Here is a 17,621-nt window from a genome sequence, read left to right on the forward strand (position 1 = left end):
TCTTGCAGGATTATCAGATGATACTTCCCCTTCCGCAGACTGCCAGGGACAGTCTGGGTTGGTGGTTGGACCCGTCGAATCTGGCTCGCGGCGTCTCCCTCGAGGTCCCCAATTGGGTGGTGGTGACCACGGATGCCAGCCTACTCGGCTGGGGAGCCGTCTGCGATCGAAGCGCAACGCAAGGGACATGGTCAGCGGTGGAGGCGACGTGGCCAATCAACCGTCTTGAAACCAGAGCGGCCCGCCTAGCGCTCCAACATTTCCTCCCACTTCTTCAAAACCGGGAGGTCAGGGTCCTCTCGGACAACGCCACCACCGTGGCCTACATCAATCGGCAAGGGAAGTACTCGGAGCCGGCACGTCTCGATCGAGGCGGCGCTTCTGATGCAGTGGGCAGAACGACATCTCGTCCGTCTCGCGACCTCGCACATTGCCGGGGTGGACAACATTCAAGCGGATTTCCTAAGTCAACAACTGGATCCCGGAGAGTGGTCCCTCTCCGACGAGGCGATGCAACTCCTTGTGCACCGGTGGGGGGCCCCCCACTTGGACCTGATGGCGACCGCTCTCAACACCAAGGCCCCCTGCTTCTTCAGTCGCAGAAGAGAGCGCGGCGCAGAAGGAGTGGATGCCCTGGTCCTCCCGTGGCCTCCACATCTCCTGCTCTACGCCTTCCCACCGTGGCCCCTGGTGGGCAGAATTCTTCGCAGAATAGAAAGCCATCAGGGGACCGTGATCTTCGTCGCCCAGAGTGGCCCAGGCGACCCTGGTTTGCGGACCTGCTGCAGCTGGTGATAGACGGGCCGATAAGACTAGGACATCTTCCCCGTCTCCTACATCAGGGCCCAGTATTTTTCGAACAGGCAGAACTTTTCTGTCTTGCGGCCTGGCTTTTGAGCGGCGTCGCCTCTGGAGCCGGGGCTACCCGGAGGCAGTAGTCTTGACGCTGTTGCGAGCATGGAAGACGTCAACATCGGTGGCCTACGTCCGAGTTTGGATTTCGAGATGTGGTGCACCAGCCAGGGCACAAGGCCCACTTGGGCTTCGGTGCCCCAGATTCTACAGTTTCTCCAGAATGCGGTGGATAAAGGACTCGCCTATAATTCGTTACGAGTTCAGGTGTCCGCCCTGGGTTCGCTAGTGCAGTCTGGTGGCTCTCTCCTACTTCAGCCGGACATTGCACGTTTCCTCAAGGGTGTCAAGCATATGCGTCCTCCGTTACGGGATCCATGTCCCTCCTGGAGTCTTAATCTTGTGCTTCTCGCCTTGTCAAGACCGCCCTTCGAACCTCTACGCAGCGCAACGATTAAGGATCTCACTCTCAAGGCTGTCTTTCTTGTGGCCATCTGTTCTGCTCGACGAATTTCGGAACTTCAAGCTTTGTCGTGCAGAGAGCCTTATCTTCGGTTCACGGATTCGGGGGTTTCTCTCCGTACCGTCCCCTCTTTTCTCCCGAAGTGGTGTCGTCTTTCCATTTGAACCAGACGGTGGAACTTCCGTCCTTCTCTTCCTCCGAACCGAAGACCCTTCGGCTCTTGGATGTCAAGCGAACGTTGCTTCACTATCTGGAGGCTACTAATGCGTTCATGATTTCTGACCATTTGTTCGTACTTTGGTCCGGTCCCAGGAAGGGGTCCCAGGCCTCGAAGACGACGATTGCCAGGTGGTTAAAGGACGGTATTGCCGCTTCTTATATTGGAGCGGGGTGGACTCCCCCTCGCGGCATCATAGCGCACTCTACGCGCTCTCAGGCAGCCTCCTGGGCGGAGGCCCGCTCTGTCTCCTCCCAGGAGATTTGTCGTGCAGCGACCTGGAAATCACTGCACACGTTCTCGAGGCACTATCGCCTGCATCTCGCCTCTTCAGATTCTGGACATTTTGGCGAGCAGGTTCTCCGAGCAGGCCTCTCAGGACCCCACCCGATTTAGGGAAGCTTGGGTACATCCCACCGTCTGGACTGATCCTGGTACGTACAGGGAAAAGAAAATTATTCCTTACCTGCTAATTTTCATTCCTGTAATACCATGGATCAGTCCAGACGCCCACCGCTTTGGGTTCTTAGTCCTGCTTCGCTCTGCTCTACCACTCTTTGGCAGTCTTCTGTTTCTCACAGTCCTCTTTTCCTCTTTCGTATTTCCACAACTCCCTACAAGTTGGTTGGTTGTCTACAGTTAACTGTTGATGTTACAGTTGTTGTTCAATGATTGGTTAAACAAACTTGATCCAGAGTGTTCTTGTTTTTCTCCTCGGGCTTTGATATACTCGATACTGAACTCCTGCAGAGGGGGTACTGGTATATATGGTTACGCCCCCTCGAAGCCTGGTCTGACTCCATCTGCTGGACGGGGGACATAACCCACCATCTGGACTGATCCATGGTACTACAGGAACGAAAATTAGCAGGTAAGGAATAATTTTCTTTTATTAAAGCACATGTATACATTTTTTGGTGAATCTCTATTTATTGAATCTGATTTTCCATGGTATATTTTAGGTTATGGACAAAAATCATTGGTGCACTGATTAGGGTGATTTGACTTTTTATGCAGTGCGTAACAGCAAATTTCCCTGTGAGTTCCAGGATCAGTCCAGACTGCTGGGGTTATGCCTCCCTTCCAGCAGATGGAGTCAGAGAGAAACTGAAAAGCACCTCCCATAGAACCCGGGGTGCCACCTGCGATCCCTCAGTATTTTCTCTGACTCCAGCAGATTGAGAGGCATAACCTGCGGTCCTGATCTCAATTCCCTGGGGCCTTGCCCCATCAGGTTTGAATTTCTTATACAAAAAAAAAAAAATCTTTCAGAACTTTTGACTGGATCATTTAAAAAAAAAAAAAAGAAAAGAAAAGTGGTTTTCTGATTTTCTCATAAATTTTCCTGAAGCAGCCATAGCCCAGTGAGAAGAGGGGGAGGATATACCGGTGGGCCGGTCACTCTCCCCCTCCCTCAGAGATGCTTTAATTCCTCTGGTTTCCCCCCCAGCGCCATCCCTCGTGGGCTGAGTATCTTAAAAAAAAAAAAGAAAAAAGTAAAGAGTACAACAAAAGAGATTTGATTTTAATTCTTTATTAGCTTGCAATCTCCTACCTCAGCCGCACCTGCCAGCAGTCTCCTGGGCCTCCGGAGGGGGTGGACCTTCCACCCGGCTGCCAACCATGCCGAGGGGGACGGCGTGTAGCTCTTGTGGAGAGCCGGGGCTCCGGCTCTCCCACGAAGGCCTCTGCTCCCGGTGTCTTCCCGGGGGCGAGGGGCCTTCGCAGCATCCAGATTCAGCGCGGGGGGCGGCCATTTTGCGGCGAAGAAAATAGCCCGGCGCGCACGATGTTGAGGGGCAGAGGCCTGGCCCGCTCCCGATTAGTGTGGGAGCAGCGGCCATTTTGTCTGCCTCGGACGGGGACGCTGATTGCTCTGAGGAGGGAGAGGATCTCCCTCCTCCGCTGTCCCCGCCGTACAGGCTGCGCGGTTTGGCTGCAGACACAGCTCCTCCTCCGTTTAATCCCCCGGGGGGGCTCTTAAAGTGACAGCATCCATTTTCGTTTAAATTTATCTTGTTGTTGCATAAGCATATATGGAGGCGGAGACTGAGTGGGATTCCCAGTCTCCCAGCCCAGCAAAGATCCCGAGGGACTCCAGGGGTTAGAGAAAGGCGGATTCCTGCTTCCCTCCCTTTTCCCCGGGGGATAGGTTGCCTGACCCGGTGGCCCTGGTGGATCCGGGGTTTCAGGATTCTTCCACTCATGATATGGGCGATAAGGGGGACAATGCCACCCAGGTGGAGGGGGATGACCCCCAGGTCTCCGTCTGTTCCGACGGGAAGAACTGGATCCCTTGATCTTACACATACTTCAGGAGCTGGAACTCCCTCTGTTTCAGGAAACGTCAGATTTATCTACGGGGGATTCAGCTTTAGCGGGGCTCCGCGCTGCACCACAGATGTTTCCCTTTCACCCGAAGCTATCACAGATTGTATCCCATGAGTGGGAGACCCAGGAGGCCTCTTTGAGGTTACTAGAGCCATGGAGAAATTATACCCACTTCCTAATGATTTGCTTGACCTCCTTAAAGTTCCAAAAGTGGACTCGGCAGTCACGGCCATAGCCAAGCATACTACTATTCTGGTGATTTGAGGCACAGCGCTTAAAGACCTTCAAGATAGGAAGTTGGAAGTGGTGCTCAAGCGCATATTTGAAGTATCCGCCTTAGGGTTACAGGCCGCTGTATGCAGTAGCCTTATGCAGTGGGCTTTGCTAAGGTGGGTTCAGCAAATGTTGACGGCCCAAGACCTTCCCACGGGGGAGGCTGAACAGGCGGCCCGTATGGAATCAGCAGTCGCCTATACGGCAGATTCCCTTTATGATCTTCTACGTACTTCGGCACGCACTATATCTTCAGCGGTGTCCGCACGGCGTCTGTTGTGGCTCTGGAACTGGTCCGCGGATGCCTCATCTAAATCTCAACTGGGGTCCTTCCCTTTTCGGGGTAAGTTGTTTGGTGATGAGCTGGAACAACTCATAAAGGCCTTGGGAGACAACAAGGTGTATAAGCTGCCAGAGGACAAGCCCAGGGTGGTCCGCTCACCGGGTAGCTACAGGGGCCGCTTTAGGGGGCAGCGTCGTTTCTGATCTGGTAGGGGTGCATCGAGCTATGCCCCTAGGCAATCAGCTTCGAGAGCACAGTCGTGGTCGTATTCCTTTCAGGGCAGGCGGCCTCAGCGTGCCGGGACCCATGCCTTCACACACAACAGCAAGCCAACACAATGAAGGGACGCCGGCCCATTCCTCCATACCGAAGATCGGGGATCGACTATCCCAGTTTCACGAGGAATGGGTCAAAATTACCTCTGATCAGTGGGTACTAGATATTATAAGTCACGGTTTTGCTTTGGATTTTGCTCATCCCCTCTGGGATCTCTTCCTGGTGTCTCCTTGCGGACCACCGCAGAAGCAGCAGGTGGTTCTTCAGACCCTAGCTCGGTTGAAGGCTCAGGGAGCCATTGTTCTAGTTCCTCAATCAGAACACCGGACCGGTCGTTACTCCATCTATTTCATGGTACCCAAGAAGGATGGAACTTTTCGACCAATTTTGGACCTCAAACAGGTTAACAAGGCTTTGCGGGTGCCTCGTTTATGTATGGAAACGTTGAGATCAGTCATTGCGGCGGTCCACAAAGGTGGGTTTTTGGCTTCTTTGGACCAGACGGAAGCTTATCTCCACATAGGAATCCAAGAACATCATCAGCAGTTTCTGAGATTCATGATCATGGAACAACACTATCAGTTTTGTGCCCTACCCTTTGGGCTGGTGACTGCACCCCGCGTGTTCACCAAGGTGCTGGTGGTGGTGGCGGTGAGCTTACAATGAGAAGGGATTCTAGTACATCCCTACTTGGACGACTGGCTCATTCAAGCAAAATCGGAGGAACTCTGCAGGGCGGCGGTTCGTTCGGTCATGTGTCGACTGCGGTCTCTGGGCTGGGTTGTCAAGTATGCCAAGAGCCAGTTGATCCCAACCCAGGTGATAGAGTTCTTGGGGGCTCGATTCGATACGTTTGCAGGCAAAGTCTCATTACCCCTCAATTGCATGGACAGGTTGATATCTCAGGTGCAGTGACTGCTGTCACTCCCCTCCCCAGTGGTATGGGACTATTTACATGTTCTTGGGTTTATGGCATCTACCCTGGAGCTAGTTCCTTGGGCTTTCGTGCATATGAGACCTTTACAGAGAGCACTGCTGTCTCATTGGGATCCCAAATCAGAAGAGTACCAGATCCCCTTGCCACTGCTTGAACCTGCCAGATCCAGTCTTGACTGGTGGCTCACTCCGGATCACTTACTGAGGGGGTGAACCTCGAGAGCCCCCAATGGGTAGTTGTAACAACCGATGCCAGCCTCTCCGGCTGGGGGGCAGTGTGCCGGTCAAGGTCAGCTCAGGGTCTTTGGACTCCATTGCAGGTGAAGTGGTCCATCAACAGATTGGAGACCAGGGCGGTCCGACTAGTTCTACAACACTTCTTACCAATGTTACGCGAAAAAGCGGTACGGATTCTCTCCGACAATGCGACCACGGTGGCCTACATAAACAGACAAGTAGGCACCAAAAGTTGTCCCGTGACCGACAAGGCTGACAAACTAATGAGCTGGGCAGAGCGTCACCTGGACCGGATTGCGGTGTCTCACATAGCCGGGGTCGACAAAGTTCAGGCGGACTTCCTCAGCCAACAGCAATTGGATCCCGGGGAATGGGAACTGTCGGAGGAAGCGATGCGAATGGTCTCGAGACGATGGGGTCCCCCCACCTGGACCTGATGGCGACTCGTCTGAACGCAAAGGCGGCTTGCTTCTTCAGTCGCAGAAGGGCCCATGGGTCCAAAGGAGTGGATGCTCTGGTTTTTCCTTGGCCGCCGCACATTCTCCTCTATGTGTTTCCTCCATGGCCGCTAATCGGAAAGATATTGCGGCCATGGAGTCTCACCAGGGTCCAGTGATTCTAGTGGCTCCTGAGTGGCCCCGAAGACCATGGTTCGCCGATCTGATCAATCTAGCAGTGGACGGTCCGATACTCTTCAGTCACCTGCCCAACCTTCTAAGGCAGGGTCCAGTATTTTTAGAGCAGGCCGATCGATTCTGTCTAGCGGCCTGGCTTATGAAAGGAGGCTGTTAAGAAAAAAGGGTTACTCGGAGGCAGTTATTTCTACTCTTCTGTGTGCCAGGAAAACATCTACTTCTATTACCTACATTCGAGTATGGAAAGTCTTTGATTCTTGGTGTCGCGGGTTGAGCTTGTCACCGCGACGGGCCACTATTGTTCACATCCTGTCATTTTTACAAGATGGCTTACGGAAGGGTCTGTCTTATAGTTTGCTCAGAGTTCAGGTTTCAGCCTTGGGCAGCCTTTGTGGTAACATTGAGGGTATTTCCATTGCGGCGCACCCGGACGTGATACGGTTTTTGAAGGGGGCCAAGCACTTGAAACCACCAGTGTGCGCGGTTTGTCCGGCCTGGAGTTTGAATTTGGCGCTTCGTTGTCTTTGCGGGCCTCCTTTTGAGCCCTTGAAGCGAGCGACAATTAAGGACTTAACGCTTAAAGCGGTATTTCTTGTGGCTATCTGTTCAGCTCGGCGGGTTTCAGAGCTCCAAGCCTTGTCCTGTCAAGAGCCTTTTTTGCATATTTCTGATTCGGGTATTTCTCTTCACACAGTACCCTCCTTTCTGCCCAAGGTAGTCTCGGCTTTTCATGTCAACCAGTCAGTTGAGTTACCGGCATTTTCTGATGAAGATAAGGATCTGAGGAGGTTGGATGTCCGTTGGGTCCTCTTGTGATACTTGGAGGTTACTAATCAGTTTTGATTGTCTAATCACCTCTTTGTTCTGTGGAGCGGTCCTAAGAAAGGGGCTAAGGCTTCTAAAACTACTATCGCCCGATGGTTGAAGGACGCTATTGCTTCCACTTACATATGTCACGGGCGTCCAGTACTGGAAGGCCTTAAGGCGCATTCTCTTAGGTCCCAAGCGGCTTCATGGGCAGAAAGCCAATGTGTCTCGCCACAAGAGATTTGTCGGGCGGCCACATGGAAATCCTTGCACACGTTTGCTAAACATTACCGTTTGGATGTACGGGATCTGAAGGTGGATTCCTTTGGCAGCAGTGTGCTTCGCGTGGGACTCTCCAGGTCCCACCCCATTTAGGGCAGCTTGGGTACATCCCAGCAGTCTGGACTGATCCTGGTACGTACAGGGAATGGAAAATTAGTTCTTACCTGTTAATTTTCATTCCTGTAGTACCAAGGATCAGTCGAGACGCCCGCCCGTACACAGGAGAGTCCAGTCAGCTGTTCATATTCTCTTGACAGGTTATGACGCAAGTCAGTTCATTTTTGGCAGAACCACTTTAGGTCAGATTGTTCTTCTTGCACGTTCTACCTTTTTAGTAGGTTTAGTTTTAACTTGATCTAGTCACTGGTTGATAAAGCGTGTTTGCGCATAATACACTATAAAAAAAAATAAATTATAGCAACAGCCATTCATTCTGCTTTGATATCGATAATACTGAGGGATCGCAGGTGGCACCCCTGGTTATGTGGGAGGTGCTTTTCAGTTTCTCTGTGACTCCATCTGCAGGAAGGGAGGCGTAACCCAGCAGTCTGGACTGATCCTTGGTACTACAGGAACGAAAATTTACAGGTAAGAACTAATTTTCCTGTGGTGTCTAGCACGATGTTTGTCAGAGTGTGTGTGAGTACACTTGATACATTTGAAACTTAAATTGTTTCAGGAGTCCACATCTATTCAGTTGTATGTTCACATAGTCTGTGTATAATTGAGAAGGGCTTTTTGGCTAGTGGTTGACTCTCCTCAGACTAACAGAAGCAGTTGCGCATGAGCTTTTGAGACCACATGGGTCCCATCTTTGGGATCTAATTGGTCTTGAATATAATTATCAGGGGTGGGGTTCATATTACTGTTTGATAAAACAAGATGGATTATTGGATATTCCATACCAGAGAAGAGAGGTCTTATTACATAGGACTTTGATACACTCTATTAAAGAAATAAGTTTACAAATCAAAAGAAAAAGCAGATACGTAGGACTGATGCTCCCGATCCATTTGCACATAGGGGTAAGACCCAGTTTTATTCTGTGGTTGGGTAATACCCTGTTCTGACCGGCTGTTTGTATTGTCCTTTCCTTTGGTAGGTAGCTCGGAAAGTGACAGAGGAAGTGGTACAGACGAGGAGGAGGAGGAGGAGGAAGAGTTTGGACATGGGGCTTTAGGAGATGCCACCACTCCTCTCACGGAATTCCTGTCCTTCAAACAGGAGGCAGCAAGGGGAAAACCTTTGTCAGCAATGGAGAAGAATGTGAGTGGGAAGGCAAGTATGTCGCTTACTTCTGTCTGACTCCTCAAGTCCAATATCTATGTATTCATCTACCCATCAGCTCTTACAATATCTATGTATTTATCCTCCCATCAGCTCTTACGATATCTATGTATTCATCCGCCCATCAGCTCTTACGATATCTATGTATTCATCCAGCCATAAGCTCTTATGATATCTATGTATTCATCCTCCCATCAGCTCTTACAATATCTATGTATTCATCCGCCCATCAGCTCTTACGATATCTATGTATTCATCCAGCCATAAGCTCTTATGATATCTATGTATTCATCCTCCCATCAGCTCTTACAATATCTATGTATTTATCCTCCCATCAGCTCTTACGATATCTATGTATTCATCCTCCCATCAGCTCTTACGATATCTATGTATTCATCCAGCCATAAGCTCTTATGATATCTATGTATTCATCCTCCCATCAGCTCTTACGATATCTATGTATTCATCCAGCCATAAGCTCTTATGATATCTATGTATTCATCTGCCCATCAGTTCTTACGATATCTATGTATTCATCCATGTATGCATCCGCCCATCAGCTCTTATAGTATCTATTTATTCATCCACACATCAGCTCTTAGTATATCCCTCAAGAATCTCCATCTATCAGCCTTAATTGCTCAGTTCATTTATTTTCCATTCATCATTTCTACAGTTCATCTGCCCATGCATGGTACATCCACCTATCCTTTAGCAATTAGTATTATTATTATCGTTATTATTTATTTATTTATTTAACATTTTTTTATATACCGAGGTTCTAGAGACAAAATCACTAAGCACTTCGGTTTACATACAACTATTGAAATGACTGACTTGAGTCTTACAGAGAACAGGAAATAAAGAACTTGGATATTATACATTTAAACTCATAATGACATAGAACCTTTAAATAACAGAAACAGTAAAGGTTGGTAGTCAAACATGTAACAGGCGATTATATGAGAATAGAGCAATATGAGATAATATCTGTGGTTGTTTGGCAGTGAAAAACATGATAATTTGCAATTTATGTAAGCAGATTATCAGGGGAACATTGCTGACCTGTCTTGAGGTTCTTTACAGTGTCAGATGGTGTAGTGGAGCTGGGAAATATAACTGCAAAATATAAGATTGATAATATATTTAAGCAAAATATAAGATTGAGCAGGTGATAGAATTATCAATATATATACAAACACACACACGCCACAAATGATCATTTTAAAAAGAAAATTGGATTCCTTCATTAATACTGTAGATGAGATATTAATACGTATGGTGGAGAAATATATGGCTGGAAGGGTTTTGTTTTTTTTTTGCAGAGACAACTAGTCAAAACTGAACCAAACTGACTAATGACTTCATCCTCATGTAATCACATCCATAAATTCCCTTATTCATCTATGTATGCTTTTTCCATCTATGGTATGGAATGCAATAAAGAAATGTAATAATAGCAATAGTAATATCCAACAATCCTCTACAACATATTTCATTTAGTCATTCATCCTTCACACATCTACAGCATAAACATCCATAAACCAGTCCATATATTAAACATCTTTCCATCCACCCATGACTCATCTACAGCATATCCATTACCCTTCCACAATATAGCCATCATTTATTTTATTTTTATTTATTTGAAACTTTTCTATACCGACATTCATGTAGACATATCATATTGGTTTACATAGAACAAGGGTAGTAACATATTAGCAAGAAGGTTAAGTTACATAGAACAGGGGTCATGGAACTGGGATAACAGAAAACACAGGAAAGGCAAAGAAGGTCAAGTCAAGCTACCGTTGATTTAGCATATAACACAGAATTTATAACTTATAACATAATTGACTGTTGGCTGTAAGGAGCTGTGAATTAATGGGGGTACAGAAGGTTTCTAGATAGTTAGAGGTATGATATATTTATACCATACATAATTGTAAAATGCATTTATAACATAGATACATCATTAGGGGGAAGCAAACGTGTGAGATAGACGTATTAGAGGGAAAGCATAATTAAGAGATCACAGTTTCTGCAGCAGGTAATATAACAGTGAGGTAGAATATTTAACCCTAGGTAGTGTTGCAGTTTGATGCTGCTGGAGAGGATAGTGGACCCTTGGGCCGACCTACCTAGGGAGACAGGGTAGGCCGGGAGACGGAGCCACAAGCTGGAAGGGTTCACCCAGGAACCAGGGACCCCCCGGGAGGAGCCCGTAGGGTCCCGGGTCCTTGGGACTGGGAGCTGTTTGCAGAATGTCCAGAAGGCTGTGGTGGGGCGTAGGCCGGGACCGGAGCAGGCAGAGTGAATAGGAAGTCCAAGGTACCCGGAAGGCTGGGGGCCGGCTGCGCAGAGCCGAGGGCCGGCTGAAGGCAGGGCAGCGGGCGGCTGCGGAGTCTGTAGCAAACCGGAGTCAGAGGCAGGCAGTGGGCTGAAGCGGGGTCAGAAGCAAACCTGAGTCTGAAGCAGGCTGCAGGCTGAAGCGGGGTCAGAAACAAACCGGAGTCGGAGGCAGGCTGCAGGCTGAAGCGGAGTCAGAAGCAAACCGGAGTCGGAGGCAGGCTGCAGGCTGAAGCGGAGTCAGAAGCAAACCGGAGTCAGAGGCAGGCTGCAGGCTGAAGCGGAGTCAGAAGCAAACCGGAATCAGAGGCAGGCTGCAGGCTGAAGCGGGGTCAGAGGCAAACCGGAATCAGAGGCAGGCTGCAGGCTGAAGCGGAGTCAGAAGCAAACCGGAGTCGGAGGCAGGCTGCAGGCTGAAGCGGAGTCAGAAGCAAACCGGAGTCGGAGGCAGGCTGCAGGCTGAAGCGGAGTCAGAAGCAAACCGGAGTCGGAGGCAGGCTGCAGGCTGAAGCGGAGTCAGAAGCAAACCGGAGTCGGAGGCAGGCTGCAGGCTGAAGCGGAGTCAGAAGCAAACCGGAGTCGGAGGCAGGCTGCAGGCTGAAGCGGAGTCAGAAGCAAACCGGAATCAGAGGCAGGCTGCAGGCTGAAGCGGGGTCAGAAGCAAACCGGAGTCGGAGGCAGGCTGCAGGCTGAAGCGGAGTCAGAAGCAAACCGGAGTCGGAGGCAGGCTGCAGGCTGAAGCGGAGTCAGAAGCAAACCGGAGTCGGAGGCAGGCTGCAGGCTGAAGCGGAGTCAGAAGCAAACCGGAGTCGGAGGCAGGCTGCAGGCTGAAGCGGAATCAGAAGCAAACCGGAGTCGGAGGCAGGCTGCAGGCTGAAGCGGAGTCAGAAGCAAACCGGAATCAGAGGCAGGCTGCAGGCTGAAGCGGGGTCAGAGGCAGGCAGCAAGCTGAAGCGGAGTCAGAAGCAAACCGGAGTCAGAGGCAGGCAGCGGGCTGAAGCGGAGTCAGAGGCAGGCAGCGGGCTGAAGCGGAGTCAGAAGCAAACCGGAGTCAGAGGCAGGCTGCAGGCTGAAGCAGAGTCAGAAGCAAACCGGAGTCAGAGGCAGGCTGCAGGCTGAAGCGGGGTCAGAGGCAAACCGGAATCAGAGGCAGGCTGCAGGCTGAAGCGGAGTCAGAAGCAAACCGGAGTCGGAGGCAGGCTGCAGGCTGAAGCGGAGTCAAAAGCAAACCGGAGTCGGAGGCAGGCTGCAGGCTGAAGCGGAGTCAGAAGCAAACCGGAGTCGGAGGCAGGCTGCAGGCTGAAGTGGAGTCAGAAGCAAACCGGAGTGAGAGGCAGGCTGCAGGCTGAAGCGGAGTCAGAAGCAAACCGGAGTCGGAGGCAGGCTGCAGGCTGAAGCGGAGTCAGAAGCAAACCGGAGTCGGAGGCAGGCTGCAGGCTGAAGCGGAGTCAGAAGCAAACCGGAGTCGGAGGCAGGCTGCAGGCTGAAGCGGAGTCAGAAGCAAACCGGAATCGGAGGCAGGCTGCAGGCTGAAGCGGGGTCAGAAGCAAACCGGAGTCGGAGGCAGGCTGCAGGCTGAAGCGGAGTCAGAAGCAAACCAGAGTCGGAGGCAGGCTGCAGGCTGAAGCGGAGTCAGAAGCAAACCGGAGTCGGAGGCAGGCTGCAGGCTGAAGCTGAGTCAGAAGCAAACCGGAGTCGGAGGCAGGCTGCAGGCTGAAGCGGAGTCAGAAGCAAACCGGAGTCGGAGGCAGCCTGCAGGCTGAAGCGGAGTCAGAAGCAAACCGGAATCAGAGGCAGGCTGCAGGCTGAAGCGGGGTCAGAGGCAGGCAGCAAGCTGAAGCGGAGTCAGAAGCAAACCGGAGTCAGAGGCAGGCAGCGGGCTGAAGCGGAGTCAGAAGCAAACCGGAGTCAGAGGCAGGCAGCGGGCTGAAGCAGAGTCAGAAGCAAACCGGAATCAGAAGCAGGCAACGTGGAGATCAACAGGAATGCAACTGGAAGCAACTAAGAAGTTGTGAACCTCGTTGCAAGGCGTTGAGAGAGAGTCTGAACGCCGGTTATATCGGGAATTGGGTGTGACGTCAGCCGCGAGGGCAGGGCCGGGCTTCCGGGAGCTGGGCGCTCAAGATGGACGTCCTCGCGCGCGAGACCGGAGGGAAGCAGGCCCGTAATGGCGGCCGCCACGTGGAGTGAGAGAAGCCCCCGGGGTCCGGAGCGGGCGGAATGCGGCGACTACTGAAGCGGAGGTAGGCGGGCCTGAGCCCTAACAGAAGGGAAGCAGTCGGGACCGCAACAGGTAGTATCTTTATGGGGAGCAATCCGAAGAGGAGAAGCATGAGGTGGAAGGGTAGGTCAAGAATAGAGTCTGTAACTAAGGGAAGGCTTGTTTAAACAGCCAGGTCTTAAGTTTTTTTTTAAAGGTAATGGGGCAGTGCTCCTGGCGTAACTCAGGGGGCATGGAGTTCCATAGTGATGGCCCTGCTAGGGAGAAGGCTCTTTCTTTGGTGGAGGTATGATGAATGAGTTTGGCTGGGGGGATATGAAGAGAACTTTTGTAGGCAGTTCTGACTGGTCTTTTAGATGTGTGGAATCGCAGAGAGTCTTTTAGCCAGAGTGACTGCTGGTTGTGTAGGGTCTTGTGAATGATGGAAAGACTCTTATATAGAATTCTAAAGAGGATAGGGAGCCAGTAGAGATCTTTGAGGATAGGGGTAATGTGGTCTGTTCGGCATGTATTGGTCAGGATTCTGGCAGCTGCATTTTGGAGCATTTGTAGGGGTTTCGTGGTGGTTGAGGGGAGGCCTAGAAGGAGGGTGTTACAATAGTCAATTTTTGAGAATAGGGTGGCTTGGAGGACTGTGCAAAAATCATGGAAGTGAAGGAGGGGTCTACATTTTTTCACGGCTTGGAGTTTAAAGAAACAGTCTTTTGTTGTGGTGTTAACGAATTTTTTTAGGTTTAGCTGGCTGTCGAGGACCACGCTGAGATTTCTCACTTGTAAGATCGTGGAGGTGGAGGGCTTAATGCGGGAGAGGTTGTTGTAATTGGGTGAGATAAAGAGGAGATCAGTTTTGGCTGTGTTCAGAGCCAGGTTGAGGCTGGTAAGGAGGAGGTTAATAAAATGAAGGCAGTTGTCCCAAAACGTAAGCGATTTGGGGAGAGACTCTGTTATGGGGATAAGTATTTGAACATCGTCAGCGTATGCAAAGTGAGTCAGGTTTAAGTCTGCGAGGAGCTGGCAGAGGGGTAAGAGGTAGATATTGAAAAGGGTGGGGGAGAGAGAAGAGCCTTGGGGAACCCCTTGAGTTAAACTGATGGGAGAGGATTCCTTGTTGTTTATTCTGACCTTATAGTATCTGTTGTTCAGGAAGGATTCGAACCAGCGGAGGACAGTTCCTGAGATGCCTATGTCGGTAAGGCGGTTTAGGAGGATGGAGTGATTTACGGTATCGAATGTGGATGAGATATCAAGTAGTGCAAGTTTGTAAGGTTGGCCCTTATCTAATCCCTTGAGGAGGGTATCTGAGAGTGAAATTAGGAGGATTTCCGTGTTTAGGAATTTCCGGAAACCAAATTGGGATGGGTAGAGAATATTGTGTTTGTCAAGGTATTCAGTGAGTTGGGTGTTGACTAATCTTTCCAAGAGTTTCGTGATAAATGGTAAATTTGAGATAGGTCGGAGGTTGGATGGTTCTCCTGGGTCACGGTTAGGTTTTTTCAAGATGGGTTTAAGGATGGCTTGTTTTAATGCATTGGGGACTATTCCATGAGTGAGGGAACAGTTGATGATTTCATCCAGGGGTTTGGCAATTATCTTTGGTATGGTGAGAAGTGCTTTTGTAGGGATGGGGTCGGAAGGGTGTGAGGATGGTTTCATGTTAAGGAGGGATTCAATTTCTAGGGAGGAAGTAAGTTCGAAGGAGTCAAGGGTAGCTCTTGGGTTGAAGGGGGTGGTGTATGGGGGTGAGGGAGTGGTGTTGAAATGAGACAGTAGCTTGGAGATTTTTTTTGGAAAAAGATTGCAAGTTCTTTGCATTTAGTAAGGGCTTCGTTGTCAAGGATGGTGGGTGGAGAGGTTTTTGTCAGTTCTGATACATAAGAGAAGAGTGCCTTTGCATCATATTGGAAGTTGTGAATTTTGAGGGCATAAAAATCTCTTTTTGTTCGGAGGATCGTTGTCCTGTAGTTGTGCAGGGATGATTTATAAGCGTTCAAGAGATTAAGGGAGGGATCTTTACGCCAGTTCTTTTCTTTATGTCTTAGCTCTAGTTTTAGTGTTTTTAATTCTGGAGTATACCAGGGTTTTTTGGTGTTGTGGGTAGGGTTGAGTTCTTTCACCATTAGGGGGCAAATTTTGTTGGTGATAGTATTGGTAATATTTAACCAGGAGGTTAGGGCTGAGTCGGCGTTAGTAAGGTCTAGATTGTGTAAGTCATTCCAGAGATGGGAGCTAAGGTCTTCCATGGAGCAAGATTTTCTAAAGTGAAACATAGTCTTATGAACAGGAGAGGGGGTCAGTTTTTCTTTTACAGTGAGATTGGCGTTTATAATTGAGTGGTCTGACCAGGGAACAGGAATGCAGGTGGGGGGTATTGCCTGAGTGATAAGGGAATTTATAAAAATTAAATCAAGGGTGTGACCTGCATTATGGGTGGGGCTGTCTATGATTTGTTTAAATCCCATGGCCAGGGACAGACTGGAGCTTTATCTGTAAAGGACATTGGGCGGGCTATCCCAGTCTGAGCAGACAGGGTGACATCACCCTAGCACAGACAGGTACTGAACTCAACAGGAAGGAATGCCAAGCTCAGACTTCAATTCCCATCAAGCACCAAAAAATCCCAGAATTCGCAAAGGAGCACAAGTGTAAGAAATCAAATCAGATAATTAAATGAAAGTAACTTTAAATCACAGAAGTTGCACAGAAACTAACTGGAACTGAAAAAGGAACAGACACATTTACAGTCAGAATCGTAAAAGACAGGGCAGTCGGAAGCTGCCAGCAATTGACACCGGCAAGAGAAGGAAGGGCTGATACCATCAACAGTATATAATGGATTCATCCATTCATTTATCCATTATCCATTATATATCCTCCACCCATCCATCTACAAAATATTCAAACATCGGTCATCACCTATCTATAATATATTCATTCATATGACATTTACTATACAGTCATTCATGTTTCTACAATATAGCCATCATCTGTTAATCCATTCATCACTCATTTACAATATACCAAATATAATTTATTCATTACCATCTTCTATATACTGTATCTGTAAAGGCTGGCGTAAGCCCTTGGTGTTATGGTGTGGTTGATGCAGCCTCGTAGGTGAATCTACAAGCCCTATGCTGGCAGCTGGTGAACACGCCCTATAGAGGGACAGACTGGAGCTTCACCTATACCAGCCGCCTCTCCCGCAGTTTGAGCCTTTGGGTTATGGTGGCCAGCAGGTCTTAGGTGGGTCTCTAGGGCCTCTGCAAGAGCAAGAGCCCGATAGCACACTGAGGTCAGGGCAGGCAGCAGACAGGTGAAGACAAGGTTGGGGCAAGCTGAGAACAGACATGGTCAGGTCCAAGCAAGAGGTCAGGTCCAGGTGGCAGGCAAAACTTGGTCAGGTCCAAGCAGAAGGTTAAGATCTGGAGAGTCAGGCCAAGGGAGGACAAGGATGAGAGGAATAAGACAAAGCAGGACAAGGCAGGATGGAGAAGGCAGGAAGGCAAGGCTGAACGAGATATGAATTGGGAATGCAGGATGACAGGATCCAGGAACACTAGCAACACCCACTGCTTCAGCAGGCGACCCATTGGAAAAATGTCATGGGGAAAGGGGAGTTGGATTCAGACAACAATCAATGAAGGCCCCGACTTTTATGGTCTGTGGAACTGATAAGCATGGGGCTAACCTGCACGGAGTAGCAGTTATTACTCTTAACAGAAAGCAAGGGATTACTACCCTTAACCAATAAGCCTTGATGCTTTTGATATATCTACAACATCACTCTCCGCTTTGATGGCGGTGGTGGTGGAAGAGGAATTGGATTCAGACGACAATCAACACAGGCCCTGGCTTTTACGGGCTGGGTACTGATAAACAGACGTAAAGGAAAAAGCACAGGACTGCTGCTAAGGCGAAGTCCATAAGCAAAACACATCAGCACTGTCTGAATTTTCAAGAAGGTTCATCACCCAGTAAAAATGTTGCTAGCAGTACATTTTTTATGGGTTATCATAAGACTTGGGAATAACTGCACGGAGCAGCAGCTGCTACCCTTAAGAGAAACGTGGGGGTAACCTGCACGGTGCAGCAGATAGTACCATAAGTTTGCTGGGCAGAGTGGATGAACCATTTGTTCCTTTTCTGTTGTCATTACTATGTTACTATGTTGT

At 49.5% G+C, this 17,621-nt stretch overlaps 1 protein-coding gene and 1 long non-coding RNA gene across 4 annotated transcripts in view; one reads left to right on the plus strand and one right to left on the minus strand.

The window, feature by feature from the left end:
* LOC115085803 overlaps window positions 1-17,621 on the minus strand; it is a 160,237-nt gene that overhangs the window by 95,347 nt on the left and 47,269 nt on the right. Inside the window, exon 2 of the long non-coding RNA XR_003854965.1 lies at window positions 9,945-9,998. This is a non-coding gene — a long non-coding RNA (uncharacterized LOC115085803). The remainder of the gene's footprint in view (window positions 1-9,944; window positions 9,999-17,621) is intronic.
* The window catches only part of KIFC2 (kinesin family member C2), a 147,215-nt gene that overhangs the window by 17,111 nt on the left and 112,483 nt on the right, over window positions 1-17,621 (plus strand). For 2 of the 3 annotated variants that reach the window (XM_029592229.1, XM_029592230.1), the window contains exon 2: window positions 8,695-8,870. In XM_029592229.1, the coding sequence (XP_029448089.1) occupies window positions 8,847-8,870 (24 nt within the window). In that variant the 5' untranslated portion in view covers window positions 8,695-8,846. The remainder of the gene's footprint in view (window positions 1-8,694; window positions 8,871-17,621) is intronic. The other variant, XM_029592231.1, reaches the window with a different exon arrangement.

This window comes from Rhinatrema bivittatum, chromosome 2 (genome assembly GCF_901001135.1).
Source record: "Rhinatrema bivittatum chromosome 2, aRhiBiv1.1, whole genome shotgun sequence".
In the NCBI taxonomy this organism is placed as follows: Eukaryota; Metazoa; Chordata; class Amphibia; order Gymnophiona; family Rhinatrematidae; genus Rhinatrema; species Rhinatrema bivittatum.